At 41.1% G+C, this 26,627-nt stretch overlaps 1 protein-coding gene across 1 annotated transcript in view; it reads left to right on the top strand.

The window, feature by feature from the left end:
• LOC311515316 (lysine--tRNA ligase-like) overlaps nucleotides 1-25,946 on the top strand; it is a 33,033-nt gene extending 7,087 nt beyond the window's left edge. Inside the window, exons 3-14 of the mRNA XM_084618308.1 lie at nucleotides 4,823-4,988; nucleotides 7,215-7,308; nucleotides 8,738-8,924; nucleotides 10,331-10,456; nucleotides 14,116-14,235; nucleotides 15,111-15,273; nucleotides 15,690-15,863; nucleotides 19,458-19,543; nucleotides 21,024-21,109; nucleotides 21,991-22,117; nucleotides 23,600-23,743; nucleotides 25,293-25,946. Of these exons, the coding sequence (XP_084474434.1) occupies nucleotides 4,823-4,988; nucleotides 7,215-7,308; nucleotides 8,738-8,924; nucleotides 10,331-10,456; nucleotides 14,116-14,235; nucleotides 15,111-15,273; nucleotides 15,690-15,863; nucleotides 19,458-19,543; nucleotides 21,024-21,109; nucleotides 21,991-22,117; nucleotides 23,600-23,743; nucleotides 25,293-25,361 (1,542 nt within the window). The 3' untranslated portion in view covers nucleotides 25,362-25,946. The remainder of the gene's footprint in view (nucleotides 1-4,822; nucleotides 4,989-7,214; nucleotides 7,309-8,737; nucleotides 8,925-10,330; nucleotides 10,457-14,115; nucleotides 14,236-15,110; nucleotides 15,274-15,689; nucleotides 15,864-19,457; nucleotides 19,544-21,023; nucleotides 21,110-21,990; nucleotides 22,118-23,599; nucleotides 23,744-25,292) is intronic.
• Nucleotides 25,947-26,627: the final 681 nt, after the last annotated feature.

The following is a 26,627-nucleotide window of genomic DNA, read 5'->3' as shown; positions in this document are numbered from 1 at the left end:
TCTGGGTGTGGTTCTTGGTTTCATCTAGTGGCACCAAGACCACTTAGAGAGAGTTAAATGAGTCTGCTCTATAGCCTTAGCAAACAGCCAGTTGGCTTTTAGCTCATGCGGTAGAAGCTCATGCACTAAGCTCCAGAGGTCCCCAGTTCGATCCCACCTGCTGATGACCAGGGTCTATCGGCATTTCATATACACATTATTATAAGCCGCTATACAAATTGTAGCATAGCAAGACAGTGGAGGTAGTAGCACTGAGACATACAGCTTCACTTTTCTAATGATGAGACTCCACATCCATGAAGAGAACAAGTCCTGAATACTCTGTTCCTTAATTAGCCTCCAATAGTATTAAATGTAATCTTGAATACATCACTTTCAGTTTAGCTGTGAAGTGTTCTCAAAGGTTGGGGTGCAGGAGGAAGCTAAAAAGGGAGGGGAAGCCAGTTTTTCCACCCCAGCATATGGGTACCTGTGGAAGAAGTGATAGTACAAGCGATTACTCAGTAGTTACATTAGAAAGAAACGCCCTTGGTTCATTCAATAAAGCCAGCTGCCTTGCAGAGGTGAAGGAATTAGTAATGTCACAAGGTAGAATATTGCTGCTCATGAGCAATATGTGGAGATAATGAGCAGATCTGTATGTCTCAAAATATATTCTTTGGTCCTCTTTTCCTCCCCCCTTGATTGTACATTGGCTTCAAAAGGACACAGTAGTTGGTGGAATATTAGCTCAGAGTTCTTATTCATATGTTACAGAAGGTATTTGTGTCCCATTGTGATTGACTCTGCTATGGTGGCCATCCTATTCTGATGTTTGCCTTTTAGCTCTTCAACACTTCAGCTGTTTGGAACAGATGATAGAACAAATATATATGTATTTTTTTGTTCAAATGAAATTTTTTTTCCATTGATGCAGAATAGACATCCATCTCCAAATATTTCAGATTTCCCCATGTATCCTTGTGAATTATTTGGAATTCATGCCATTTAGTGCTCAGGCTAGTTAGAACTCTACCAGAAGGTGAATACAGCCCAATGTACAATAACCATGAGGGATATAATAAGATTTACACCTGAATTACATCAACAAAATGTACTGTTGCATGGTGAATGGTTTTTGGTTGAAGAACAAGGGATATAGCTGTGTTAGAACAATCTGTAAGAATCTACTCAGCAGTTGAGGCCCATTGCTCAAGCTTGATATTATAACTCCACTTTAATCCAAAATGTCATCTGTGTGGCCTCATAGATGTATGCAACCTCCTCCTATGGAAGTGAGTTGACATATGCTCATATGGCTCTTCATTTTTATAGAGGCAAGCCTAGAACAAAGCAGTGTTTTTGTTTGTTGGTTTGTTTTTTAAATCATCAATGTCTTTGAGACCAAGGCTGGATTTTATAGTAACATAACTGAAGTTAATGGCAAAAGCTGATTTACCGTAGTCAGTTGCTCAGCTGACTTTGCAGTTTGAACATAGTGGGTGTGTTGATCTTTTGGATTGTAGAAGAGTTTAGAATCATGAACGGGAGTTAAATTAAAATCTTAACCACTACATAAAAGCACTGTGAAGAGCAGCTACTCCCCATTATCTTTTATTGGACTAACTTCTGTTGGTGAGAGAGACAAGCTTTTCAGGTGATACTGGGTTCCTCTCTCTGTAAGCTCAAACTTTTGTTTCAAACAGAAGTTAGTCCAATAAAATATTAACTCACCCACCTTGTGTCTCTAATAGCCTGGGACCAACATGGCTACAACAACACTGCATACTCCCTGTTATGTTGTTTTTTTAACTAGTTTTTAGGAAAGGCGTGGAGTTTCAAAAGTAAAACCTTCAAAAGGGCTCTATCCTTTCCTTTGAATCCCACTGCTGTTTAATAGATTGTCCAGTGTTCCTTACTGCCAAACAGATGGTTGATGTCACAGGAGACATTTAAGCAGCAACTCTCAGGTAAATTCAAACAGTAGGCCAGCTGAATGATTGCAATTATCTTAGCATTTTGAGTTTAACATGTGAAGTCCCTCTTTGTGGAGGCCTTAATAATAAAGGGTTTCACTTCCATTTCCACTGCTGTTGATTCTTAGCAAATTAGCAACCGATTGTATAAACTGCAACCTTGTGATTCCACGTATGATTTATAGCCAGGCATCAAGTCAATAGCCATCAAAGGGGAAAGTTTAATCCAGCCTATAAATCAATTCCAAAGTCCTCTGTTGAAGCAAAACAGTCTGTTCTTTATTCTGATGAACTGCAGACGTATGCTAGCTCAGGCATATTACAGGAGTGGGAGCCTGGTAATTGTTGAAAATATGGAAAAACAGCATGCTAAAAGGGTAATCCTGTGTATTTCTAAACTCAAAATAGTATGCTCATCTATGCGTATATAAAACACAGAGACCAACTTCAGACATCTGATCTCTCTCTCTCTCTCTCTCTCTCAAACCAGATCCTTGACAGATTTAAATCAGTGTTGCTCCATTGATTTACACCAGCTGAGAATTTGGCCTTTTATTACTAAAATAAGTAGGAAGCAGGAATAGGCTATAACATACATGTTTAATAATGATGATCAAAGGATAGATACCTACCAGAGGAAAGCGATTCCATGGTGCAGCTTGCTTAAGAGACCAGTAGATGGCAATATCCCTTATCTTTATCAGAATTAGAAATACCTTGAATCAGTATATGCCAAGGAGTTTCTCAGTGATATGGAGACCCTATTATCTAGCAATTTGTGTCTCCAAATATTGTCTCACTTCAAATTCCAGTTAGCATGAGGATAGAGAAGCAGGGTGGATAGATCTAGACAGAATGTCAAGATAAATTATTCAATTTCTCCCAAACTGAAACTACCATTTAAGAAACTGTGAGCCAGATTCTCAGCTGGTGTAAATTGACATAACTCAGTTGAGGTCAATGTCTGTGCCTGTATTAGAACAAATGGCTAGCCGCACCCCCTAGTGTTAAGTTTGCCAAGATTAGCTCGTTACAGCTTCTGAAATGTTTGTAGTTTGTCATATGAGAAGCGGTCATTTTTAGGACCCAGAATTATTTCTGATTGTGCTGCTTTGGAAACCACTGTGTAAACTGGGACTGGCCACGGAATCATCTAGAATCAGAAAGAAGTGGAGTTAACACATTGCTATCATCCTTCTTGTTTGGTATTCGGTCAAGGAGGGTGAGGCTGATGGCTGAAAGTTCCTGTTTTTGGTAACATATGCAGGAGGAAGGCATGTGGTGACCAGTTCTCCTTGTTGCCATATAATTCTCAATTTCATGTAACAGATTTTATTATTTGTTTGTGTTAAACAGTAGCACTGACAGGCCTCATTCTGGGATTGGAGTCCCATTGTTTTGGGCCGTGTGTGCGCGCACACACAATAAAAGACCATCCCTGCCCCAAAGAGTTTACCCTTCTTTTCGCGTGTCAAGCTTTAGTTGACAAAAAAAAATTGCTCCTTGTTTACCTGCTTTTGAATATTGCTGATTGTTGGGTAGGTTCTCTTAAGAGTTTCTGATTTGGAGAAAGTTTGGCTTAAGTGATTCACCCAGAATCACACAGGAACTTTGTGGCAGAGGCAGGGATAGAATCCAATCCTCCAGGGCAGCATTCAACTGCCTTAACCATGAGACTGTCCTTTCTCTTTCACTAAACACCTTCCAACGTCTGCAACAAATGAGACATGGATCCTACAGTCAGCCTTCTTCACTATCCATTCTTGATTTCATTTCCTGATTCAACCAGGCCCCATCTACTCTGGCTCCTCATCAGTTCTGTCATGTCTCACATCTTTCCAACTGGTTCTGAGTCTCTGGCCTAGTCTATACTGAGTAGGTTGGCGTAACTACCGCGCTCAGGGGTGTGAAAAATCCATAGCCTTGAGTGTCAAAATTAAGCTAACCTATGTCCCCGTGTAGACAGTGCTAGGTTGATGGAAGAATCCTCCCATTACCATAGGTAGCGTTTAAACTGAAATGCTGTGCGGCGCTGCTGTAGCATTTTAAGTTTAGACAAGCCAGTCTCTCCTCCCCCCCAGCTCCCCATCCCCATCTGCACTTTCCTCCCTGCAGGTTCAGCTTTTCTCCCCTGTGTAATCGACTCTGATGGCTTCCTCCTCTATGCTGCCTGGGCCACGTAGGGGGGTCACTGAGAGCACAGGAGAGACAGGTTCCTTGTTCTCCGTTCCGGTGTCTGGAACTGGAGATGCAGCACAGAGCTGCAAGTTCAGAGGAAGTCCTGCTCCGTGCCAGGCTGCAGCATGCCCAGTGTAGACCGCATCGGCAGGGAATTGTAGCTGCTAAAATCTAAGCAGCATGCACAAACGGCAATATTTTTCAAGGGCTTATAACTTGGCCACACTCTGGCAGATTTTTGTGGGGATGGCAAATAGCACATACCTGACACACAGGCCTCCCGCAGCCAGATTTCTAGTTCCCTGCTCCCAAGCATGGGGATACTATAGCTTTTCAAAGAAAAGCTCATCTGAATTTTTTAACATGTTTTAGCTAAACAATATCTAGCCTTGTTCTCAGAAACAGTCAAACCATTTTGGCTGAAAATCTTTAAAAAAACAATTCAGCCTGAGGCAGACACTTGGCACGGGAAAACTGCAGCCCGAACAGTTAACGTGTGGCAAAGTTATAAGCAACTGAAAACCAGGTCTTATAATGAGAAGTATCATGGAACTTTAATAATAGGAGGTGCGACCAGCCCCCCTCATAATAATAGTTCATATTGCAGCACATAATATAAAGTTATACTATTGACACTGGACTCTAGATCATTTGTAAGTCCTTCACTCTGCTCCAAATCTTCATTGCAGCTATACCATTTGATTCGAAGTGGTTTTGTCCAGCAGCTGAAAGAAAAAGGGGAACAGCCTTACCCACACAAATTCCATGCAGATACGACACTTGCTGAATTCCTTGCCAAATTCAGCTACCTCGGAAATGGAGAGCAACTTCCTGACAAACACTTATCTCTGGCAGGTTAGTACATGACAGGGTAGTAATTTCTAATTGCTCCCAAAGCTCCCATTTTATTTATTAGTTGTTCATATGGAAGGGTGAGTTGCAGTAGAGCATACATTTGAATGAGGTCCAATTACTTGGTCATATTGTGTGTCTTTTCAGATTATGTACTACTATACAACAAAAGTAAAACAAAATGTCATCTGCTCTGATTTTGGAGAGGACCACATGCTTTTTACTCTATTTCTCTAATGCTAATGTCCATTAAGCTATCTGGTTCTGGGCATCAAGCAGTCTCTGAGATAGCTTGGACTTAGCCTGTAAAAACCAGCATCTGAAAATCTCTGCAAATGGGTAGAGAGCCAGGGAACAACATAAACTTGGACATAATATTTTTTTCCTTTTAAATAGAAGTTAAGTTTACTAAGTCTTTCATCCTTAGAGACCTGCTGTTACTGTTGCAGATGACAACATCACGTATATACATCTGATGAAGTGAGCTATAGCTTACGGAAGCTTATGCTCAAATAAATTTGTTAGTCTCTAAGGTGCAGCTTCTAGGGTGCAGCACGGTGCTAGGATAGGTAGGGACTAGCCTGCCTTAGCCCCCCAGCATCGCCAACTGGACTTCTAGCGGCCCATGGTGGTGCTGACCGGAGCCACCAGGGTCCCTTTTCGACTTGGTGTTCAGGTCAAAAACTGGATGCCTGCCACGCTATCTTAAACCATTACATTAATTAGAGTAATATGTAGCTCTATAATATTTGAGACTCTCCGAACACTTCACAGACTAATGCATTTAGCTTTATAAAACTGCTTTGAGGTAGGGAAGTATTACTCTACTGATTTTACAGCTGTGGAAACTGAAGCAAAGAAAGACTAAAGGACTTGCCCAAGGTTACACAGCATATCTTAACTAGAGAGTGACTATAAACTGATACTGGAATTTTGAGATGGTCCCATAGGGATCAGCCCCATGGTGTTCCTTGCCATCTTGATTGTGCTTGTGTACTGAAGGGAAGCATGGCTGTCAGCACAGATGGTTAAAGTATAATGTCACAGGAGGTGTCATACTGGATGAGATCAGTAGTCCATCTAGTCAGTATCCTGTTTCTGGCAGTAACAGCTGCTTCAGAGGAAGGTGAAAAAATGGTAATGAAAATGGTTACAGAATAATTTGCCCCAGGGAAAGTTCCTTCATGGCCAACTTTAGTTAGGGGTTGCCTTATGTCCTGAGGCAGGAGGATTTATGAGTTGAAGCTGAGGTGTGAGTCATACCTAGTAACCTGACCTCCCTCCCTGGATTTATGGGTACAAATCCTGAACTGTGACTGAGGAGTGCTCAGGTTAGCAGTGGCAAGGGCATGCAAAATTAAGTTTAAGCCACCTTTGTCCTCCACTCAATCCCTGGTCATGTCATGCGGACTGGTCCCTCCCTGGAACTAAGAGCAGCTGCAGGAAGTGCAGGGGTACAAAAAAGAGAGAATTCCTTTAAAAAAATAAGTCCCACTCCAAAACAAAACAAAAACTTGTCTTCAGTTTTGATTGAAGGTTTGGGTTAGTCATATCTGAAGCAGATCAGTTATTCCTGCATTCATCACCTGCACCGATTCTAGTATCGCCTCCTTTGTATCGTGCGGAAGAGTGTATTTGTTCTAAATCATGAGCCGGACAGTCTGTCACTGATATCAATCTTCTTTATTTTTCGAGGAATCTCTGAAACTCTCTATGAGCATGCAGGTGTCCTCTCACAGGAGGCTGCTAACCACTGTAATCGTCTCTTGCTTTGAAGTTATCCAAGAAATAGATCAAGCCCTATATTAGAACAGAGAATTTCAAAATCCTGCACCTTGATTGGAAAGTGCACTTAGTCTGCTCTGTGATTATGAATAATCCTAATGTCTAATAGAATGTGGCACTAGACATACACTTCTCCTATAATTATTTTCAGGCTTTGCAACTCTACATCATAAGTTCTCAAACTATATTCTGATTATTGCCAGTGCTCAACAGAGCCTTTTCTGGTAGTCCAAACTGGGGTTCTGGGTGGGGAGATGGGTCAATGAGATGGTCTCTCTCTTATCAAATAGTCCAAAGAAAGAAAAGGCTGGATAACCCCAGCTCATCCGTACAGACACCTGTGGTCTGAAGCACTCGGGTTAGTCGCTAGACATGGAATTCTCCCAGCAGGTTGCTTGTAGATAAATGACCAAAAAACCCTCTATTTTATTTATTTATTTACAGGACGAATTCATGCCAAGAGATCTGCTGGTGCAAAGCTCTTCTTCTATGATCTCCGGGGAAATGGATTTAAATTACAAGTTATGGCCAATGCTAAGTGAGTAAATGTTACTTATGAATAATGTGGAGCCTATATATACACATGTACACACTGCTTCTTTAAATCTGTTGCAGGGAGCCTGGGAAGGCTGCTGGCAGAAGCTTTGCAGTGAAGCAGAAAGAGAGAGAGAGTAGCTTTAGGAATAAAGCTGTTTACCTTATTCTAATGGAGTTCCTTGTTCAGTGTTAGAAGTAAGCAAACCTTTCTGTGGTCCAAACCTAAAATTCAGATCCAGATCCAAACTACCCTGAACTTTGTGGTTTTAACCCCTTATTGATGGTGCTCTTCCAAGCAGCTGCTCAGCAGTTCCTAGGAAGCTTAATTAGTTAATATTTGCACAATGCTTCAAAAGGAATAAAGCTCTATAGGGGTGACCCAAAGTACACTGATGTGATGAGTCTCCCCACTCACTTCAATGGGCTTCTAACCATAGCCTAATTAAAGGCTAAGCATTTTTACTCTTTGGCTGGGCAAACTATTTGTTGTGAATAATTGTTAGTCTTATTTGGCTCTTTTCTGCTCATGAATTCTACAGCAACAGATTAGGGTCTATACCTTTATTCACACTTAGCATGCAAACATTCAGCAAATGATTTCTAACAGATTTCAACGTGTTTGTTGTTCTTGAACTGTTTGCTGTGATGTTCTATTTTGATTGGACACATATGGGGGAGGTAGCGCCTTAGCTGGGGTAAATCAGACATTGGATGTCAAAGGAGCTATGCTGCTTTATCCCAGTTGAGGATGTGTTTCCTGAATGCAAGTGTGACTCTTATAAAATCCAGTTTTCTGGCGTGTGCTTGGGAATAGGAATTTGAAATTTGCTTTCTGCAATATTCCCTTAAAATGTTCTAGTTGGGCAAATATTCCTGCAAGAAAACATGTTAGACTATTGGCAGAGAGCAAATACAAAAGGGATGTGAACATAGTCAAAGTGAATGCATGTGAAAATCTGAAAGAATCTTTGTGGCTATTTGCTGTACTTGTCTATCTATTTTTTTGATTGCTTACATTCCGAAAATGATGATTTTAATTTCTATTAACCAACCCAGTGGTTTAGTGGAGAAATCCTTTTTTTGAATAGTTACAGTATCAAGGGGCAAAAAAATGCAATATAATTCAAATTTGGGTAGTGTAGTTAAAGTTGACTGATCTTTTCAATCACATTTAAGCAGTTAGTTACTAGTGTAAATTCATAGTGTACTTCACTTAGGTGACTTTTTATTTAAATTATTATTGTAATCTATTATATCTACCCTCAATAACCATAAATAACTATATTTCAATCAAGAAAGAAATATCTTAAACTAAAACCATCCTTGTAAAAAATTATCCTAACTGCTAAAAGTTATTTTCTACCTTAGACAGAAAACTAATGGTTTGGAAAGGAGTCTACATTTCTAAGTCAGCTGCTTCTTTTTGTCAGATTTTTTAAGTCTGAAGACCTTTTCACTAAGACCATAGATAAGCTGCGGCGAGGAGACATCATAGGAGTTTTGGGATATCCTGGGCGAACCAAGCATGGAGAACTTAGCATCATAGCTACAGAAATAACGCTGCTGTCACCATGTTTGCATATGCTGCCTCATCTTCATTATGGATTCAAAGATCAGGTAACTTCAGTCAGGGACAATGGCTGGGGAGCCCATCAGTAGCTGCCTGGAAGCAATTGTTCCATGGGATTTACTTTAGGTTCTTTTGTACAGGTAAATTCATGTTGGCCTGTTTTTGTCTGTACAGTTTAAACAAAAAGCTATGGATCTCATTATCATACCTTGAATTAATATAACACTTTTCAGCCCAAACTGCCACAAAATGCTTTATGAAGAATATGCATGCAAACACCATTACTGAATTTCAGCCACTACTGGAGTGCGGGAGGGCAGAAGCCAGCTTGTACAGAGAGGGAAGGGGCAATTTTATACAAGGATATTTGGGCAGTTATTTCCAAACAAAGCTGATAGAGTGTGGGGGGCCAGGGGCAGCCTAAAGGAAGGCAGACAGACTGTATCCACTGAGGCAGAGCAATCAACCCGGAAAGGACGAAACTCTGTGAGTAAGACTTGGCTGGAAGCCTGACAACCCCTTCCCACCTCCCCCCCCCCTTTTCTTTGACTAGGAGCAACAACTGGACTCTGAGTTGGGAAGGCCCCATCTCCCACCATCTGGGGCTCTGAATTATTGAGACTTTTTGTTTTCCCTTCAGTTTGGGGCATGGCCCCAGCCTTCTGCTTGCAGTGAAGGTAGAAAGCAGCCCAGAGGAGGCTAATCTGGATTGGCAGCCAGAAGGGATAGAGCCACCCCATCCTCTCTCCCCTTGAGCCCCCAGATAGGACATGGTGGAGAATGAGGGCCTAGGTCCCCCTATACTTCCCTTCTCCCTCAGCCACCTGAGAGATCCCAGAGGACTTCAGGGGACAATGAACTGTGACTTGGCTGCTGGGCCCTCTGGACTGCCCAGAACAATAGTCCCAAGACTCGGAGAGAGAGAGAATTTGGCCATGGCCTGACCACTAGGCCTGATGGCCCCCAAATGAAGCTTGCTACAGTACCCAAAAAGATCCCATCTCAGAGTTCTTCATGGCACTCAATATACTTACTGTGAAGGCTGAGTCAGACTTGCCTAATTTGAATCTACAGTTCAAGGGAGTCTAGGTATGCCAAGGCTGATGCTTAGACCACAAATACATCCCTGTGTTGTTTTTTTTACACTTGGTTAATGTTATGTTTCAAAAGGAAGAATTTGGGACAGTTAAACTGAAACATAAACTTCATTTTAAAAAAAATGTGGGATTTTATTTTTTAATTTGGATTTCTGTTTGGCAGGTCATAACATCTGCTTTCTTCTCGCTCCTTTCTGGAATAGGAATGCAGGTTATTCTTCCTACTGAGGGAAATATCTGAATCAAAAGAAATGCATACTATGTAGTAATTTTGATTTAATTTTGAATGTTGGTTTAATAGCTGGATACAGTGCTTCATCAGTATCTATATTATCATTTTTTGTGATTCTTTGTAGGAAACCAGATACCGTCAACGTTACTTAGACTTGATCATGAATGACTCTGTGAGGCAGAAGTTTATTACCAGGAGTAAAATTATCACTTACTTACGAAACTTCCTGGATAATCTTGGATTTCTTGAGGTACAGCCTGAGAAGATGATTGATGTGATGGTTGCATTATGTTATGACATGTTTCATAATTATTCAGATACTTTAATATTTTAATGGCCAAGGCTTTCAAAAGTGATGCATGATTCTGGGTGCTCACTCAACCTGAGACATGTTTAATGGGTCTCGTTTTCAGCTGCAGGATGCTCAGCGCTTCCTGAAAATCAATCTCTCTCAAGGTGTGTCAAGTTGAGCACCCAAAATCATTAGCTGCTTTTGAAGACTTTAGCATATGTGTTCAAAGCACTGTACAGACATTAATTCTCACAACACTCCTCAGAGGTAGGTGGGTAACTATTCTCCATGCTTTAGGGGGTGATACTAAGAGAGAATGGTTAAATGACTCGCCCAAGGCCAGTATCTCCTGACTCCATTTCTGTCCTCCTTCCTCTAGATCACACCATCTTACATGGTATAAAAAGTATCTTGTTCATTACTGGAAAAGGCTTGATTTGCACTGATCTGAATAACTAAGTGAAGGATATTCACATGCTAAATGAATCGAAGTATGTTTGATTGGTGATTCGTAGGCAGTTATATCTTCCATAAAGATACATGTTGTTCCTGGTGTTTAAAATTCGAAGGCAGGTAATAGTGCCATATATAGCAAGCCTAAAGTGTGGCCTGAAGGCTATGCGTGGCCTACAGAGTTCTAAAATGGAGCCTGCAGCTTCCCTCCAACTCCCCATGTCTTATACATAGAAGAGAGGTCCATGGAGAGGAGTGATTCCCCAGCCAGATGCAAATTCATTTCAAATGGTTCTGTTTTCTTCGGTGGTGAAGCAAAAAAAGACCAATCTTTCTTGACATATGGTTAGATATTGCTTATTAAAGTGCACGTTACTGTGATGATTGTGTAGGTATGTTTGGTTTCTAAAATACTGATCTGTAATTCATGTCCTTTACCAGGCAAAGCTCACATTGAAATCAATAAAGACTGTAGGGGCAGGCCTGGATGTAGTCTCCAGGCTGCCATCAAATTGCCAGTGTGGCCCTCGGGGTCACCAAGTTTTTAGGGCCCCTCAGCTGACACTGTGTATGTGTGCATATGTTTAAAAACTCAACACATAATTAAGGAGTCCCAACAAGTGCCTCCATTGTGTATATGGACACATGCTCAAACAACATGGACATAAAATCTTGTCAGTGTTGTCTTGCAGCATGTTAATTCAAATGAACATACCACAATGGAATATACAGAGATATTAGTTGCTGGAAGGTTATTGTACATGTTGTTAGTTTATGCTGAATTCGCATCTAGTTACTGTGCCAATTCGGAGGTCTTTTGTGATCTGTGCCAGTGGAAGTCAGAAGAACTGGGCTGGGCTTCATCCCATTCTAGACCCAGAATATGGCCCCAGTTCTGACAGAACCATACCTGGGTACCATTGCTACTTCATCAAAATCAACCTTTCTCTGTGAAACATTTTTGATGAATCTGCATTCTCCGATTGCAACAACGTTCTGTTAGACTTTCCAACCAGCTCTAATCCTAAATCAGTTAGCATAGGTCTGGGAGGTGGGATTCCTGGTGAGTAAAAGTAACACTAGCTCAGCTCCAGCTAGCACACTAAAAATAGGAGTGTGGAAGTTGCGGCGTGTGCTTGAGCTAGACACCTGAGTCCAAGCCTTCCCAGCCCTGGCTCTGAGCTTGGCTAGCTAGCCCAAGTCATTGCCTGCGCTGCAACATCCACACGGCCATTTTTAGGGCTCTAGTGCAAGTCTGTCTACTCATGCTAGGAATCGCACCTCCCAGATGCAATGTTGACACATCTTTAGGCACTTCTGAAAATGTTACCCCAAGACAAGTCTGTATCTTTTTCTAGTTCTAATCACCAAGATCAGGGGTGGGCAAACTATAGCCCGGGGGCCACATCCGGCCCTCCAGACATTTTAATCCGGCCCTCGCGCTCCCACTGGGGAGCAGGGTCTGCTCCGCACAGCTCCTGGAAGCAGCAGCATGTCCCCCCTCCAGCTCCTACATGTAGGGACAGCCACGGGGCTTCGTACATTGCCCCCACCCCAAGCGCCTGCAGACAGGGCAGTGTGCAGAGCCGTCTGGCTGTGCCTCCACGTAGGAGCTGGAGGGGGGACATGCCGCTGCTTCTGGGAGCTGCTTGAGGTAAGTGGCACCCAGAGCCTGCACCCCTGATTCATAGATATTAAGGTCAGAAAGGACCATTATGATCATCTAGTCTGACCTCCTGCACAACGCAGGCCAGAGAATCTCACCCACCCATTCCTGCGATAAACCTCTCACTTATATCTGAGCTATTGAAGTCCACAAATCATGGTTTAAAGACTGATCTCCCCCACCCCCACCTCCGAACCCCTCATCCCCAGCCTTGCCTGGAGTCCCCTCCCACCCCTGTGAACTCTTCATTTCTGGCCCCACCCCAGAGCCTTCACTCCCAGCAAGAGCCCACACCCCAACCCCCAATTTCATGAGCATTCATGGCCTGCCATACAAATTCCATATGTGGCCCTTGGGCCAAAAAGTTTGCCCACCCCTGACCAAGATAATAGTTCTGAGTGTGCCACTGAATTTTCTTCCATTCTGATTCTTTTTTGGGATGTTCTAACAAAAAAGATGCATCTTATAGTGTTACCTGAATATAGGGCCTCATCCAGCACAGACTTAAAAACACGTGTAAATTCAAACTTGTGAGTAGTCCCTCTGAAGCCAATACTTACTTCTACTTGAATTGTTAGTTACACATGTACTTAAGAATGTACTGGATCAGAAAAAGAGTGAAGCTGGGTCTTGTCCTGTCCTCGTCTGTGACAGTGTTCTAGAATATTGTGCTTGCAACTGAAAAGTCTCTACTTCCCGCCCCCTTACATCTTGGCCTTCAACGCCATTTTTTTTAGTGCAAAATTCAAAAATGTGGATTTGTGCTGTCACGAATTTGGCACATTTACAGAAAAAACATGAACAGTTTCTTTCTGCGGGTGAGAAATTCACCTTTTACTTTTGTGAATAAAAGAGTCATGATTAGGACAAATCATTTTGGGGGAGGGTTGCTTTTTAGTATAAACTAGTGGCAATATTGGTGAGAATCATTTTGTATCGCTGATGTTACTGTACTTTTCTCTCTTTTTACAGATTATGGTTTAGAAGAGTTAATCTATTTCTTGACTATAATAGGCTGAACTCAAACTCCCATTAAAGCATCCATGTGGAAAAATGTAATGTGTTTCCAATCTAAATGGCTGTCTGTCTGTCTCTAGTTCATCCTTGTGCTTCTTATCTGCTCGGCATGTTGTAGGGGAATTGCTCTTTCATAAGGGGGAGGGATAGCTCAGTGGTTTGAGCATTGGCCTGCTAAACCCAAGGTTGTGAGTTCAATCCTTGAGGGGGCCATTTAGGGATCTGGGGAAAAAATTGGGGATTGGCCGTGCTTTGAGCAGGGGGTTGGACTAGATCTCCTGAGGTCCCTTCCAACCCTGATAGTCTCTGAGCCTAAGTCTTTAAGGCAAGAAGGGACCATTATGGTCATTTAGTGCAACTCCCTGTATATAACACCGGCCATAGAACATCACCCAATATTTCCTGCATCAAGCCAATAACTTCTGTTTTGAGCTTCAGAATATCTTTTAGAAAGACATCTAAGCTCTTTCTTCTTTTAAAGGTGGAGACTCCCATGATGAACATGGTAGCAGGTGGTGCAGCAGCCAAACCTTTTATCACACATCACAATGACCTCAACATGGACTTGTATATGAGGATAGCTCCTGAACTATACCACAAGGTGCAGCAACTGTATGATGTCTGCTTATGTGCCTAACAATGATATGCAATGCTCTCACTTTCCCACAGGACAAGATTGTCCATATATTTTTGCATTCTAGCGTTGTCTGTATAATACTATACACAGGTTAAGCCCAAAAACTTGCATTCTTTTATACGAATTACATAGCCTTCATTTTCTAGCTATCAAGAGGTTCTCACAGGTAAGTAGATTACTAATGTTTTTAATATATATGTAAATGAATAAAAATTGTACTGCTGGCAATGACGGATTGTTCTGGAAATGTTCTGTGATGACTAAGTATATCCATTTGGCTTAGGAATCAGTGTCATTCCTCTGTGGATAGGTAGGAGTTATTGAATCATATCTCTCACACTGGTGCTGCAGCATGATTTAAAGCTACCCAAGTCTTCATGGATCTGCCTGTAACATTTGCAGTTCATTTATACTTAAGAAAAGCAAATACCTGCCAATTGCAAAACATCTCTTAAAAAAAGTGGGTTTAGATTGTGTTTTATATATTGGTTCTCAGTCCCAAATACTAAGGACTCCCCTTCTGTAAATCCTCTTCCACAGCAAACCAGCCATTGGAAAGCAACAGGCAGTCACTGGGAGTTGCATATACAGAGGGCTTGCAAGACTGGCTGGCTCTTATTATTTCAATGAAGGACTGCAATACAGAATTGGCAGGAAAAACTGGCAAAGATCACATCCCCATATATACTGTTTCACCTAACATATGGTGAATAGTATGGCTAATCATCCATTGTTAGACACTTGTAATGTAGAATTATTTTCCCCCCTCCCCCCCATCCTCTTCCCCCTATCACCCCAGAGAAGAAAGTCACTAGGGAATATCTGGATCTTTTTCCCAGATGCTAGTAGTTGGAGGTCTGGAGAGGGTATATGAAGTTGGACGTCAGTTCAGAAATGAAGGAATTGATCAAACCCACAATCCAGAATTCACTACGTGTGAATTCTACATGGCTTATGCAGATTATAATGATCTCATGGACATCACTGAACAGCTGCTGTCAGGTATGTCCTTGGGTGATGATTGTATACATTCGCTAATGAGTAACTTCAATGGTTTGGGTTGGGTGACGCTCAAAGACAATAAAGCTGTGGGAAAATGTACATAACTTTTATTTCCCAAATAAAAATGCAAGCAATTGACAAATATAAATGGGAGGAGGGGGGATAATACATTCTTGATTGGATAATATTGAATAATTAGACCCAGGGAACAAGATCTGAGGGGACAGGAGAAAAAATTTCCCTGGTTTCCCTCTTGCAAATAAATTGCTGTATATAATTATCAGGTAATCTCTGTTCTGATCAAGAGATACCAGACAATATGTTGCAAATTATACTGCAGCTGCTTGTGTAAAAGTCCAGGAATTCAATCAGGTTAAGATGACTTCTCTGACACCTCACATTTTACTTACCCTAAGGCATGGTGAAGCATGTGACAGGTGACTACAAGATCACTTACCATCCGGATGGCCCTGAGGGAAAGGCAGTAGAAATTGACTTCAGTCCTCCTTTTAAACGAGTGAGAATGATGGAAGAATTGGAGAAAGTCACCGGAGAAAAAATGCCAGCACCAGAAAGTCTGGATACTAAGGGTACATTAAATCTGTCCGGGCTTGTCTCTGGATTTTGAATGGTGTAATGAATTAAGTAGTAAAACATTTTCATTTTAAAGTTATTTGACATTTCAATGATCAGTAAAGAAATTTTTGTCTCACAGGATTTGGAATTGCATGATATTCTCTCGCTTCCTGTTACAGTATATTTCACATCCTGGTTAAGTTTCACCTCTATGGTGAGGAAAGAAGTCTCTGTGTGTGTCTCTACCTTAATACCAATATTTATCATAAAGTGTATGGTTTTCCATTTAGAGTCCCTTTCCCCCCACTTATTTACACCTTTCTCTTGAATATTCCTTTGATACAGGAATGTTCTATTCTCTGCTTTCAGCCCAAAGATGATTTTTTTTTTTTAAAGTTTGAGCAAAATTGGTTCCACTGTATTTAAATGATGGAAATGTGAGAACACTTTCGTATTGCAGTGAAAAATTACTGACTACAAACATGCCAGGCCTGGCATATGAATAGGCCTCAGTAAGGGATGAGTTGCTATTCTGGTGTTAAAGAAAAGTGATTTAGTAATGTAAAAAGGTTTTTATATGGTTGCACAAACACACACGTTTAATTTGCATGATTATATTAGCATGAATTACTTCCTGTCCACTCCAGGGTGTAGCATCAGGAATACATACCAGTGTATGTTATGTGAAGTAACCTATATCTATATGAGGACTCTGATTAGGGGGCTCTTTATTCCAACCCTGTGGAAGAGGAGCCACAAGGCAGGAATGAAGAAGTAGCTGGCTTCCTGCCAGGGGAGTCCAACTCCTGGGTAGGAATGAGGTGATATTCTTGGGCAGGGATCCCAGACCCCAATAAAGGGAAAAGAAAGAGGAGCTTCCTCAGTGCATCTTATTTGACACATGCTTCTGGCTCTAAAGGGAATAGCAATTCTTCTTAGAATTTTTCCTGTGAAACAAATTTTGAGATGCTGGTGAACACTGCTAAGAGTTCCCAGACGCCAGCCAGTGGAGGAGGTGTTAATAGTTTCTGCTATTTGCTCACACTGCTTTCCTCCTTCTATTAGAAGCATTTGGTGGATGTTTCTCTGTTCAGAGCTAACTCTTTAAGCCAAAAAAAAAAAAAAGTGGTGTTTGGTGTGAAATAACCTGAATAGAAACACATGTGCAATGAGATTTAATGGAGGGAGGAGGGGAATAAAAGCTTATGCAGATAAGAGGAGTGAGCCAAGGATGAAAGAAAAGACCAAGAATAGGTGGAACACTGGATGAGAGGGGAGAGAAGAAATACAGGTGTGGCTGTTAGAGAATGGTGGGGGAATGATGAGAGGTGGCAGAAATCCTGGAGTAGTGGGGAAGAGGTGAACTTCAGGCAAAAGAAGGGGTGGTTGGGAAGAGTATAAGGAACAAGAGAAAAGTGTCTTTGTAGGATACCTTACATAGTGTACACTGGGGGAGAGGAACAGTCATGGCTTATACAGATGGTTCTTGTAAGTGGGGTGTACAGGAAGGTTGCTGACAGAAGAGCACCTTTCTAGTTGCGGTCCTGGGATTCTCAGTCATTGCTTTCTGTCCCTTTTAACTTTTGTTCTCCCACATTCTGACCTAGCAGTGGTGTAAAAGGAAACATAAGAATTGTACACAGCCCTTGATCTAAATGTCCATCGTTATGCAAGGAAAGCAACTGGGCATGTCTAGGGGATAGATATATTTCTCCGTTTGCAACTGGCTTGTGTTAGGAAGTGCAGGCTAATGGACAGATTGAATACAAAGCTACAGTTCTCTCAAGCTCCTCTCCTCACATAACGGTAATGAAGCACAGCAGAACTCTGAGGATGAATTCAGCCATGTGTTTAGCGTCTATGCATGGGAGCTATTAAAACACATCAGTATGACTGAAGTTAGAGTTTTCAATGGAACACAGAGGTATCACTGGACAATTAAGATTGCAAATGCAGTACAACCTAGTTTATATCCCAAAAAGTGCAAGGACAACACATTTGGATAAATGGAGGTCAAGTAAATTAGGGGCAGCAACTTAAGAAAGCTGAGGAACATAATTGTGATTCAGATAAAAGGGAGTTGTGCTCTAAATGGAGGTTGGACAAACATGATTATTCTGTAAATTATTATTATTTTCAAGAATGTAGCAGGCGACGTGATTTAAGATGAGGGAGCCGAAACATGAGCCATATGCTGGAACTAGAGGAGAATTGGAATTAACTCATTGTGCAAGGACAGCTCCACTTATCTACACTTGTGTTAACGCCTCTCCAGTTAGCCTACCTCTAGTGAGAGTGGCCTCACTGTGAAATAACACATGAACTGCACAGTTGGTATCAGCAGCACAGAGTAGCGGTTCTCTGCCTACCCGCCTCCCAGCATTACTTGCCCCAGCATCAGCAGCACTCAGACTTCAACCCACCCCCCTGATGGGCCAGCTAGAACAGGAGCTTACGATTTCTGTTGATAGGCGGGAGTCAGATAGGGGCAACACTCACGTTATAGCTCAAGCTAACACTGCGGGGAAGACCAACCCTGAAATTCAGTTGTCTTGGGGAACTAGTGATGTGGTATAGGGTCATTCAGCTCAGTCACAGATTCAAATGGAGCCTGGAATCCAAGTGACAGAAGAGAGTTGTCTCTGTATCAGATGACAGTGGTGCAGTGGCCTACCTGAATAAATTGGAGCCTTTTTGGATAGGATATGGTATTGCAGAAACTGCTATCTTAATTGGCACCTTTGTCCTTTCAGCTGAGATTCTCAACAAAGAGTGAATAGGAGTGGAGATTGCCCTACACAGTCTCCCCTGACCTCCACGCTCGGGTAGAGTTCTACAGGGGCGGGGGTGGGGGGAGGGAATTGGAGGAAGCTGTTGCCTATGATTTACTTGGTCTGTGGATGGATGGTTAGATTTTTTTTTTTGTGTGTGTGTACATGACAGATCTGGCCTGAAAATCTGACACTTTTTTCACTAACTTTAAATTTTCTCAAAAAGAAAAGGAGGACTTGTGACACCTTAGAGACTAACAAATTTATTTGAGCATAAGCTTTCGTGAGCTACAGCTCACTTCATCAGATGCATTCAGTGGAAAATACAGTGGGGAGATTTATATACATAGAGAACATGAAACAATGGGTGTTACCATCACTCTCGTTACAGTGTGTATGGTAACACTCATTTTTTCATGTTTTGTGTGTATATAAATCTCCTCACTGTATTTTCCACTGAATGCATCCGATGAAGTGAGCTGTAGCTCACGAAAGCTTATGCTCAAATAAATTTGTTAGTCTCTAAGGTGCCACAAGTCCTCCTTTTCTTTTTGCTAATAAAGACTAACACGGCTGCTACTCTGAAACCTTTAAATTTCCTGACACTATGCTTTTCTAGCTCCTGTTCCTATCTTCTTTATGGAGACAATTACAAGCTTATTTATTGGGCAGTTTCCAGAGTTTGTATTTTTCTGTTTGTCAAAATTTAAATTGAAAGCAGCAGTTGATACTGAATGTTGAGAGGAAATGTACCTTTCTTTTGTTCCACTGCAAACAAAATTCATTTGTAACTGAGCTCCTTTATTGACACACAGTTATAATTATTTTCATTTACAGAAGCCCAACAGTTCCTTGACAAGCTATGTTTGAAGAAGGGAATCCAATGTTCTCCTCCTCGGACTACAGCAAGACTTCTAGATAAGGTTTTCTTGTATTTTTTTTCCCCCGCTTATGTATAATTTTTGCTACATTTTCCAATGTTTGGTTATGTAATACTTAAAATCTTAATATGCTAGGCTGTGTGTATTGGGGTGACATCAATTCATATTTCTGTATGGTTCTTTATATATAATACTGTATATATAAATCACAGATGTATATCTTATATTAAAAACTTGGCTGAGATCAAAGATATTTTCATCATACGATTCTTCTAGAAGATCTTTTAGTGGTGTTTTAGTTAGCTTTGAATAGATGTCAGTAATTTCAGAATTATTCTGGTGTATTCAACTGTATGTTTAACAACATTCCAAGTAGCCTAGACAGTGTGTACATTGTGGTTTACCATAGTGCATATAATATGCTATAATATAGTAACTAACTAACTAGAGTGATTAGAGCTGGGGTTTTTAAAGATGAGGTTTTTCAAATGTGAGTTGTGTGCTTAACTGCCTGAGATCGCTTTGAAAACTTCAAAATATTAGAATGGATTATAGATTTCTTTTTTCCTTTTTGTTCCCACTATTGAGGAGAAATAGTGATATCTCTTCTTCTGAAGCTTAACTTCTCCTCAACTGTACTCACAGTGATCAAATTGTGTGGTCTTTACTCCATTCTCATCCTCTGAAGACTCACTGCCATCTTTGATACAGTGAAGTGACTCTTATCTTTGAGTCTTTCTACCCAGTAGTCTTTGAACTCTGTTCTCCTGGTTCTACTACTGCTTTAATGTATTTTCAAAAAGAAAAGGAGGACTTGTGGCACCTTAGAGACTAACCAATTTATTAGAGCATAAGCTTTCGTGAGCTACAGCTCACTTCCTCAGATGCATATCGTGGAAACTGCAGCAGGCTTTATATATACACAGAGAATATGAAACAATACCTATTCCCACCCCACTGTCCTGCTGGTAATAGCTTATCTAAAGTGATTTCCAGCACAAATCCAGGTTTTCTCACCCTCCACCCCCCCCACACAAATTCACTCTCCTGCTGGTGATAGCCCATCCAAAGTGACAACTCTTTACACAATGTGCATGACAATCAAGCTGGGCTATTTCCTGCATAAATCCAGGTTCTCACATCCCCCCACCCCCATACACACAGAAACTCACTCTCCTGCTGGTAATAGCTCATCCAAACTGACCACTCTTCAAGTTAAAATCCAAGTTAAACCTTAACTCTCATAGCTCCTCATCCCCTCTCATATTTTCTGTCAGCTTCCCTCTCCCAATGGGACCCAAAAGTGGGCTTGGACTCAATGTCCACTCCAATATGCCTTCAAAGTGGTTTTAGGACCTGCCAATATCCCTGAAACTAGTTGGTCCTGACAAAATTGGAATAATCTCTCAAATATTGGGATGAATGGAAATCCTACTGGTGCCATCTGGGATAATAAGATGACACTGAGAAAAAAATGAAATGCAAGTAAAAGGGAAAAACAGAATCCTCTGTCTCTTTGCAGTTGGTAGGTGAGTTTATTGAAGTTTCCTGCATCAACCCCACATTCATTTGCAACCATCCCCAGATCATGAGTCCTCTGGCTAAATGGTATGTAACTTCAGTGGAAGTGTTGGATTTTTAAACTTGAGCTAACCATTTATTCAATTCATTTCAGGGTTCAGTAAAGCTATCTATTCGTCACAGTGTTTTTTCTATTGAAAGCTAAATTATGACTTCTGTTCTCATTATTGTTTTGTGATACTATGGTATAAAAGTTAGTCAGCTGCTGCCGCTGTAGTTGAGGTTTTTGAGTTCCAGCAAAATGAATCCCATCAAGATACATTAGTTTCATGGACCCACACTCGGTCACAATTACAGTACGTAAGGACATAGGACTCAGATTTTCAAACAATTGTTTATGTGCATGTAATTTAGGGCATTAATATATCAAAGTAAGGTGATTGTTCCCAGAAACCAGCTACATAGATGTCTGTTACCTGTACTATGCTCACACTTATTTGCACCTACAAAACTGAGGGCACAAAAGTGGAAGTCTGGTTAAGGCCAGGATGCAAATATGTCTCAAAGTCCATTTTAAATAATCCATGATACATTTTTCTGGAGGAAACAGCCATTTTCACAAGCACTTTTTCATCCCTGCAACAACCACTTTTCTCTCCTTCAGGGGAAGAAAAAAATGTTTAATTTCCATGACAATTTCACTGTTTTGGCTCTAATTTTCTGGTAGTGAGTTTTTTTTTCTTGTCACAGCTCTAATAACAAGTATGAAATAGTTTTACTTCAGAAAATAAGTGGCATATGGTATAATTAAGTGGCTTTCTACAGAACTAGAGGAAAGATGTTTGAAAATGAAGTCAAAACCCTAAATTGTTTGTATGGGTTGAACTCTTCATTGCAATTTTTGATCCTGATCTGCAGCAGGACACCAAAATGTTAAATTGTGTCACATGATTTGTCTTTCTAACCAGGCATCGTTCACAGACAGGCCTGAGTGAACGTTTTGAACTCTTTGTGATGGAGAAGGAGATTTGCAATGCTTACACTGAGCTCAATGATCCAGTGAGGCAGAGAGAGCTTTTTAAGGACCAATCGAAGGTAACATCTTTCAAAATTACAACACTATATGAACTAAAACAGCAATGAACGCAAGCTCTTGCCTTGAAAATTAACAGCCACAGGGCAATATGTTGTTGAGCCAAATGCTGAACTGATCTATGTTCTCTGCACTGCAGCTGAATTATTGTTTGGGCTAAATTTGCTGCACTTAACTCAGAGGAGGCTTTCATCTAAACGTTCATCTGCTTTCAATTGGGTTTGGGTAAGATATAATTTAAAAAATCCTTTGAATCTTTTGTCATCTGTCTGACTTTTAAAACCCTGTGGTATTACAGAAGCATGGTTAAAGATGGGTTTTCTTTTCACATCCACAGACATTTTTGTCTACATTTATTTAGCATGTTATGAGCTTTTTTCAGAAGGCAGGAAAGTGGTTTTCTCTAACAACCCAAATTATAAAGAGAAATGTTCAATTTCTATTTTTTTTTCTTTCTCTTGCTAGTACCAATGCTTCTAGTTCGTGACTGGCTGCAAAGGGAAGGTTTAAATGTAGTGCTTAGTCAGTTCTTCAGAATGTTTTTGGCCCATGACACTCATTACCAGTTACTTTTTTTTTTAAGGGGTCCACAGCAGAAATCATATTGAGCTTTTTGACTTCCTAGCTATACTGTATTTGTGTGACCTTCCCACATGATGCTGCATTTGGCTCACATTTCCATTCTGAGACTTGGAGGTGGAGTGTGCTGACTGAGTGTACAACCATCTGGATGCCTTGTCTATTTCCTCAGTTAAGTCTGCTCTATGGAAGTGCCTGAACTATCTCCTAACTTTACATCCAGGGATTAAGAATCCTCCCTGCTCAAACAGCCTCACCAAGGACACTTTAGCGAGCTGGAAAGTAACTAGTATTACATGGTGAATTGTCTAGCAGAAGGCCTTCCTCAGCGCTTAAATTCTCAGAGTATTTCCTGGAGGCTTTGGGCTTCTGCCCCACAGGTTTGAAAATGTTTGTCAGAGCTCCGCTACAGCTGAATTTTAAGCCAGGTTTTCCTATAGTGAATGACCATCTTGTATCCTGCCATCATCAGCCTAAGGAATAATTCACTCATAAGTCACAACCAAATCTCTGCCCTTCTGAGCTGCTGCTAAGGTGATGATATATTTTTTTAAGGATCTTCTTTGTCATGGGGAGAAGCTAATTGTAGGTCTATTTGAAGAACATGTTTATACAGCTCCAGAAGGACTGCAGCTCTGCTACACAACTGTGACTTGGTCAAGGAGAGAGAGACAGACAACAGCCACCCAGACTGAATGACTAAACACCAGCCTCTTCCCGGCTGACTGAAAATGCTGTAGCTTCAGCAGCACTTGTCAGTAGAATATCAGGGTGTTACTTGGGACATTCAGCAGCACTAAATACAGCTGGAACTGCACATCTTTTACCACCGAATTACAAGCACCTGGAGGCTTGCTGAACAGGTATTTGAAATACTGTATGTTCATTCTGTTTTGGGGCCTTAGGCTAAAGCAGCAGGTGATGAAGAAGCCATGAGTATTGATGAAAACTTCTGCACAGCATTGGAATATGGACTTCCTCCTACTGCTGGCTGGGGGCTAGGAATTGACCGTCTTGCCATGTTCCTCACAGACTCCAACAACATTAAGGTGGGTTAGGCTGTAATTAGAAAACAGCAAAAGGTAGACCAGTAGTTTTTATGCCTATGGTTACTGTTCCGCTATTTTTTTTCCACAAAAGGCAAAATATTGTTTTGCTTCCCTGCAGCTCTTTGCTGTTTGTAAAGCAGGCAGAAATGAGGATGTGGAATAGGTATAAAATGTCCTGTACTGCAACTTTCCCCAACCTGTGAGATGTCTCCTATGCCCAGAAAACGTGAGGGGGCTAGGGGTGGGTGTGTGCGTGCAGGGTTGCATGTGCATCCTTACTGCAAGTGCTGCTGCTTAGGGCATGTTTGCATACGCCTCCGCTTTCCCCTTCCTAACGAGCGATGGGGTGGAAAGAGCAGCCAGGCTGCTGTGAAGCCCAATGTCACTCTGGCAGCCACCCGCCAACTTCTGAGTATTACTGCCCAGGAAAAAGGTAAGATGTGGCAGTTGCAACAGAGTACAGCTTGATCATGTTGGGGGTGGATTGAATCAAAACAAGTTTGGAACCCCTGCCCCATCTCTTTCTTTGTGTATTCTACAGCTCCCTGAAAAGCAGTACAGTACGTAAAGCTCCGTACTTCAGTATTAGACACCTACAGCTTCTTGCAGTAAATTACAATAGGTGACTAGCATTAAGGTCAAATTCAAAAAGCACTTATCCATCTATTTTAGAAGTGTGTCTCCCTCCCCCAGTATCTAAGAAACCAGGTGTGGTCCTGTCTCTTTACCCTCATCTGGGCCAAATTTGTATGCCCCTTCACTGGGCAGCCACAACAACTCTATTACCCTTTTAAGTACCTCTTTTGACAACTGTATTTATAGCACTCATCCTTAACTAGGGGGCAGGTGACTGGGCGTGGAGGCAAATACCAATGCTGGTCCAGACCATGAATTAGGAGAGCAGGAGTTGTCAGTGTAACTACAACTTAATGTATGTGCCTTAACTCTACCTCTCCGGCCAATGGTGCTGAGATGCTTAGAGAATTTAAAGGGCCTTCAGAAGACCCAGGGCCTGATTCTCACTTACACAAAGGCTCTCTTACATTGATCTGTAAATAAATAATATTTACTCCCTCTTTAGGACTCCTTTACTACTAGAACAGGATAAAAGAGCCTTGACTGTGAATAAGAATAAGGTTGAGAGTTTGCTTTTATCAAATTAACTGAAGTGAATCTAAAGCCAATAATTAGTGTTGACAAGTCTTGTAATCTTATTGCAAGTCTTGTGGTAGTTGATGTTTAACTTACCTCAGCTCTTGCAGACAAGTGTTTTTAGGTGAGAATCTCTGCTTTCTTCCTTTCCTCTCTCTCTTTCTCCCCCCCCCCCCCACCGCCCCCAAGTTTCTAGTCCTTATAGTTGCAGAGAGAAGCTTGAAAAACTAACGTAAGTGCACTGAAGAGGCTCAAAAATTGAAGGACTAATAAGAACCAAACTTTTTTTTGTTTTAATCCAGTTTCATGACTTTTTGGGAACCTAATGATTTTTTCAAAGTTTTGGGTTTGGCAACACTGACTTGTGGTGTGTGTGTTTCTCCCTACTCTGCTTTAGGAAGTGCTGCTATTCCCAGCAATGAAGCCTGTTGAAAACAAACCTCAGTCTGAGAAACAAGAGAACTGAAGTGCAGTTTAGAGCTAAAGGGCGAAGAACTAACCTAATATCAGAATTTCACATGGAAATTTCCAAGAGTGTTGAGACAATGTGTTAAAGAAAAATACATTAATACAGCGACTCTACTGCAAAAATATGGCATTTTACTAACTAGACTGACAACATGATGACACATTTTGTAAAGGGAAAGTGCTGCATAGGGACAAACCTTTGTCAAGGTAGAATGCAGACTCAAGGTTAGCAGACTTAATATTAGATATGCCAGCTGCATGTGCCTAATGGTTTTCCTTTGCTGTGGATATCTGCTCTGTAGTTGTACTGACAATAAAACCCTTGGAGAGCAGGTCTCTTGTAAATGTCAATATTGTGCCTGCTCACAAGAATGGAACAGATAGGCACAAGCAGGGAAACATTATATGCAACTCTGAAGCTTGCACATGACCATTATGTCTTAATAGTTTACTTTTTATTGCTGTCGTGATAATGTAAGAGTGATTTGAAGATTCTGCAATAAAGCAGAATGTTAAAAGTTGGGGAGATGGTGTGAAAGATGCTGACTGCATTGCTTTCAGTGAAGTGACATGAGAGATGAATTTGGACCATTGCCTTTATTCTTGAAAGTGACCCTTTCAAGATTGACAAGCATATATTTTTACCTACCATTAAAGTTACCACATGGTGGAATCTCAGCTGCCAAAATTATCCCCTGGTACTTTGAATAGGAGAGCTGTAGAAACAGCTGGCAAAAGTTCAGTTTAATGGCTTCTGCTGTAGGTAAAATAGAATTGTGGGGTTCTTAGCCTTGACGAGCTTCCTTTAAGGAACAAAGGAAATGAGTCCAACTTCTAAGGATAAATCCAACAAAGGAGATTACTTCAACTACCTTCTCTCGCTAATATTGGGGGATCAACATGGCTACAACAATCCTGCAAACAACTTATTCTCTGTCATTCCACTGAAGGTCACGGATGTGAATTTGGTTTGCTCAGTCTTGGTTGATACTACTAATCTTGTAATCTGCCTCTTTTCTTCAACATAACCAAACTCTACTTCATATAACTAAGTAAAGACTAAAATGCTTTAGTGTTAATCAGATTTGTATCAATAGCTGCACACCTATGATTTGTACCCATTATTTTTTATTAGCAATGTACAATATATATAATCGTTGTGATGGATATGGGGTTGCTATGTATTAATTCATGAATACTGTATTTCCTATATGGCTGTGCAATTGCTGTAAGGGATGTTTTCTGTCTGACAAGTGTTAAGTCA

The sequence above is a fragment of the Lepidochelys olivacea genome, assembly GCF_965140295.1.
Source record: "Lepidochelys olivacea isolate rLepOli2 genome assembly, chromosome: 2".
Classification (NCBI taxonomy): domain Eukaryota; kingdom Metazoa; phylum Chordata; order Testudines; family Cheloniidae; genus Lepidochelys; species Lepidochelys olivacea.
This window is presented reverse-complemented; position numbering and strand designations above follow the sequence as displayed.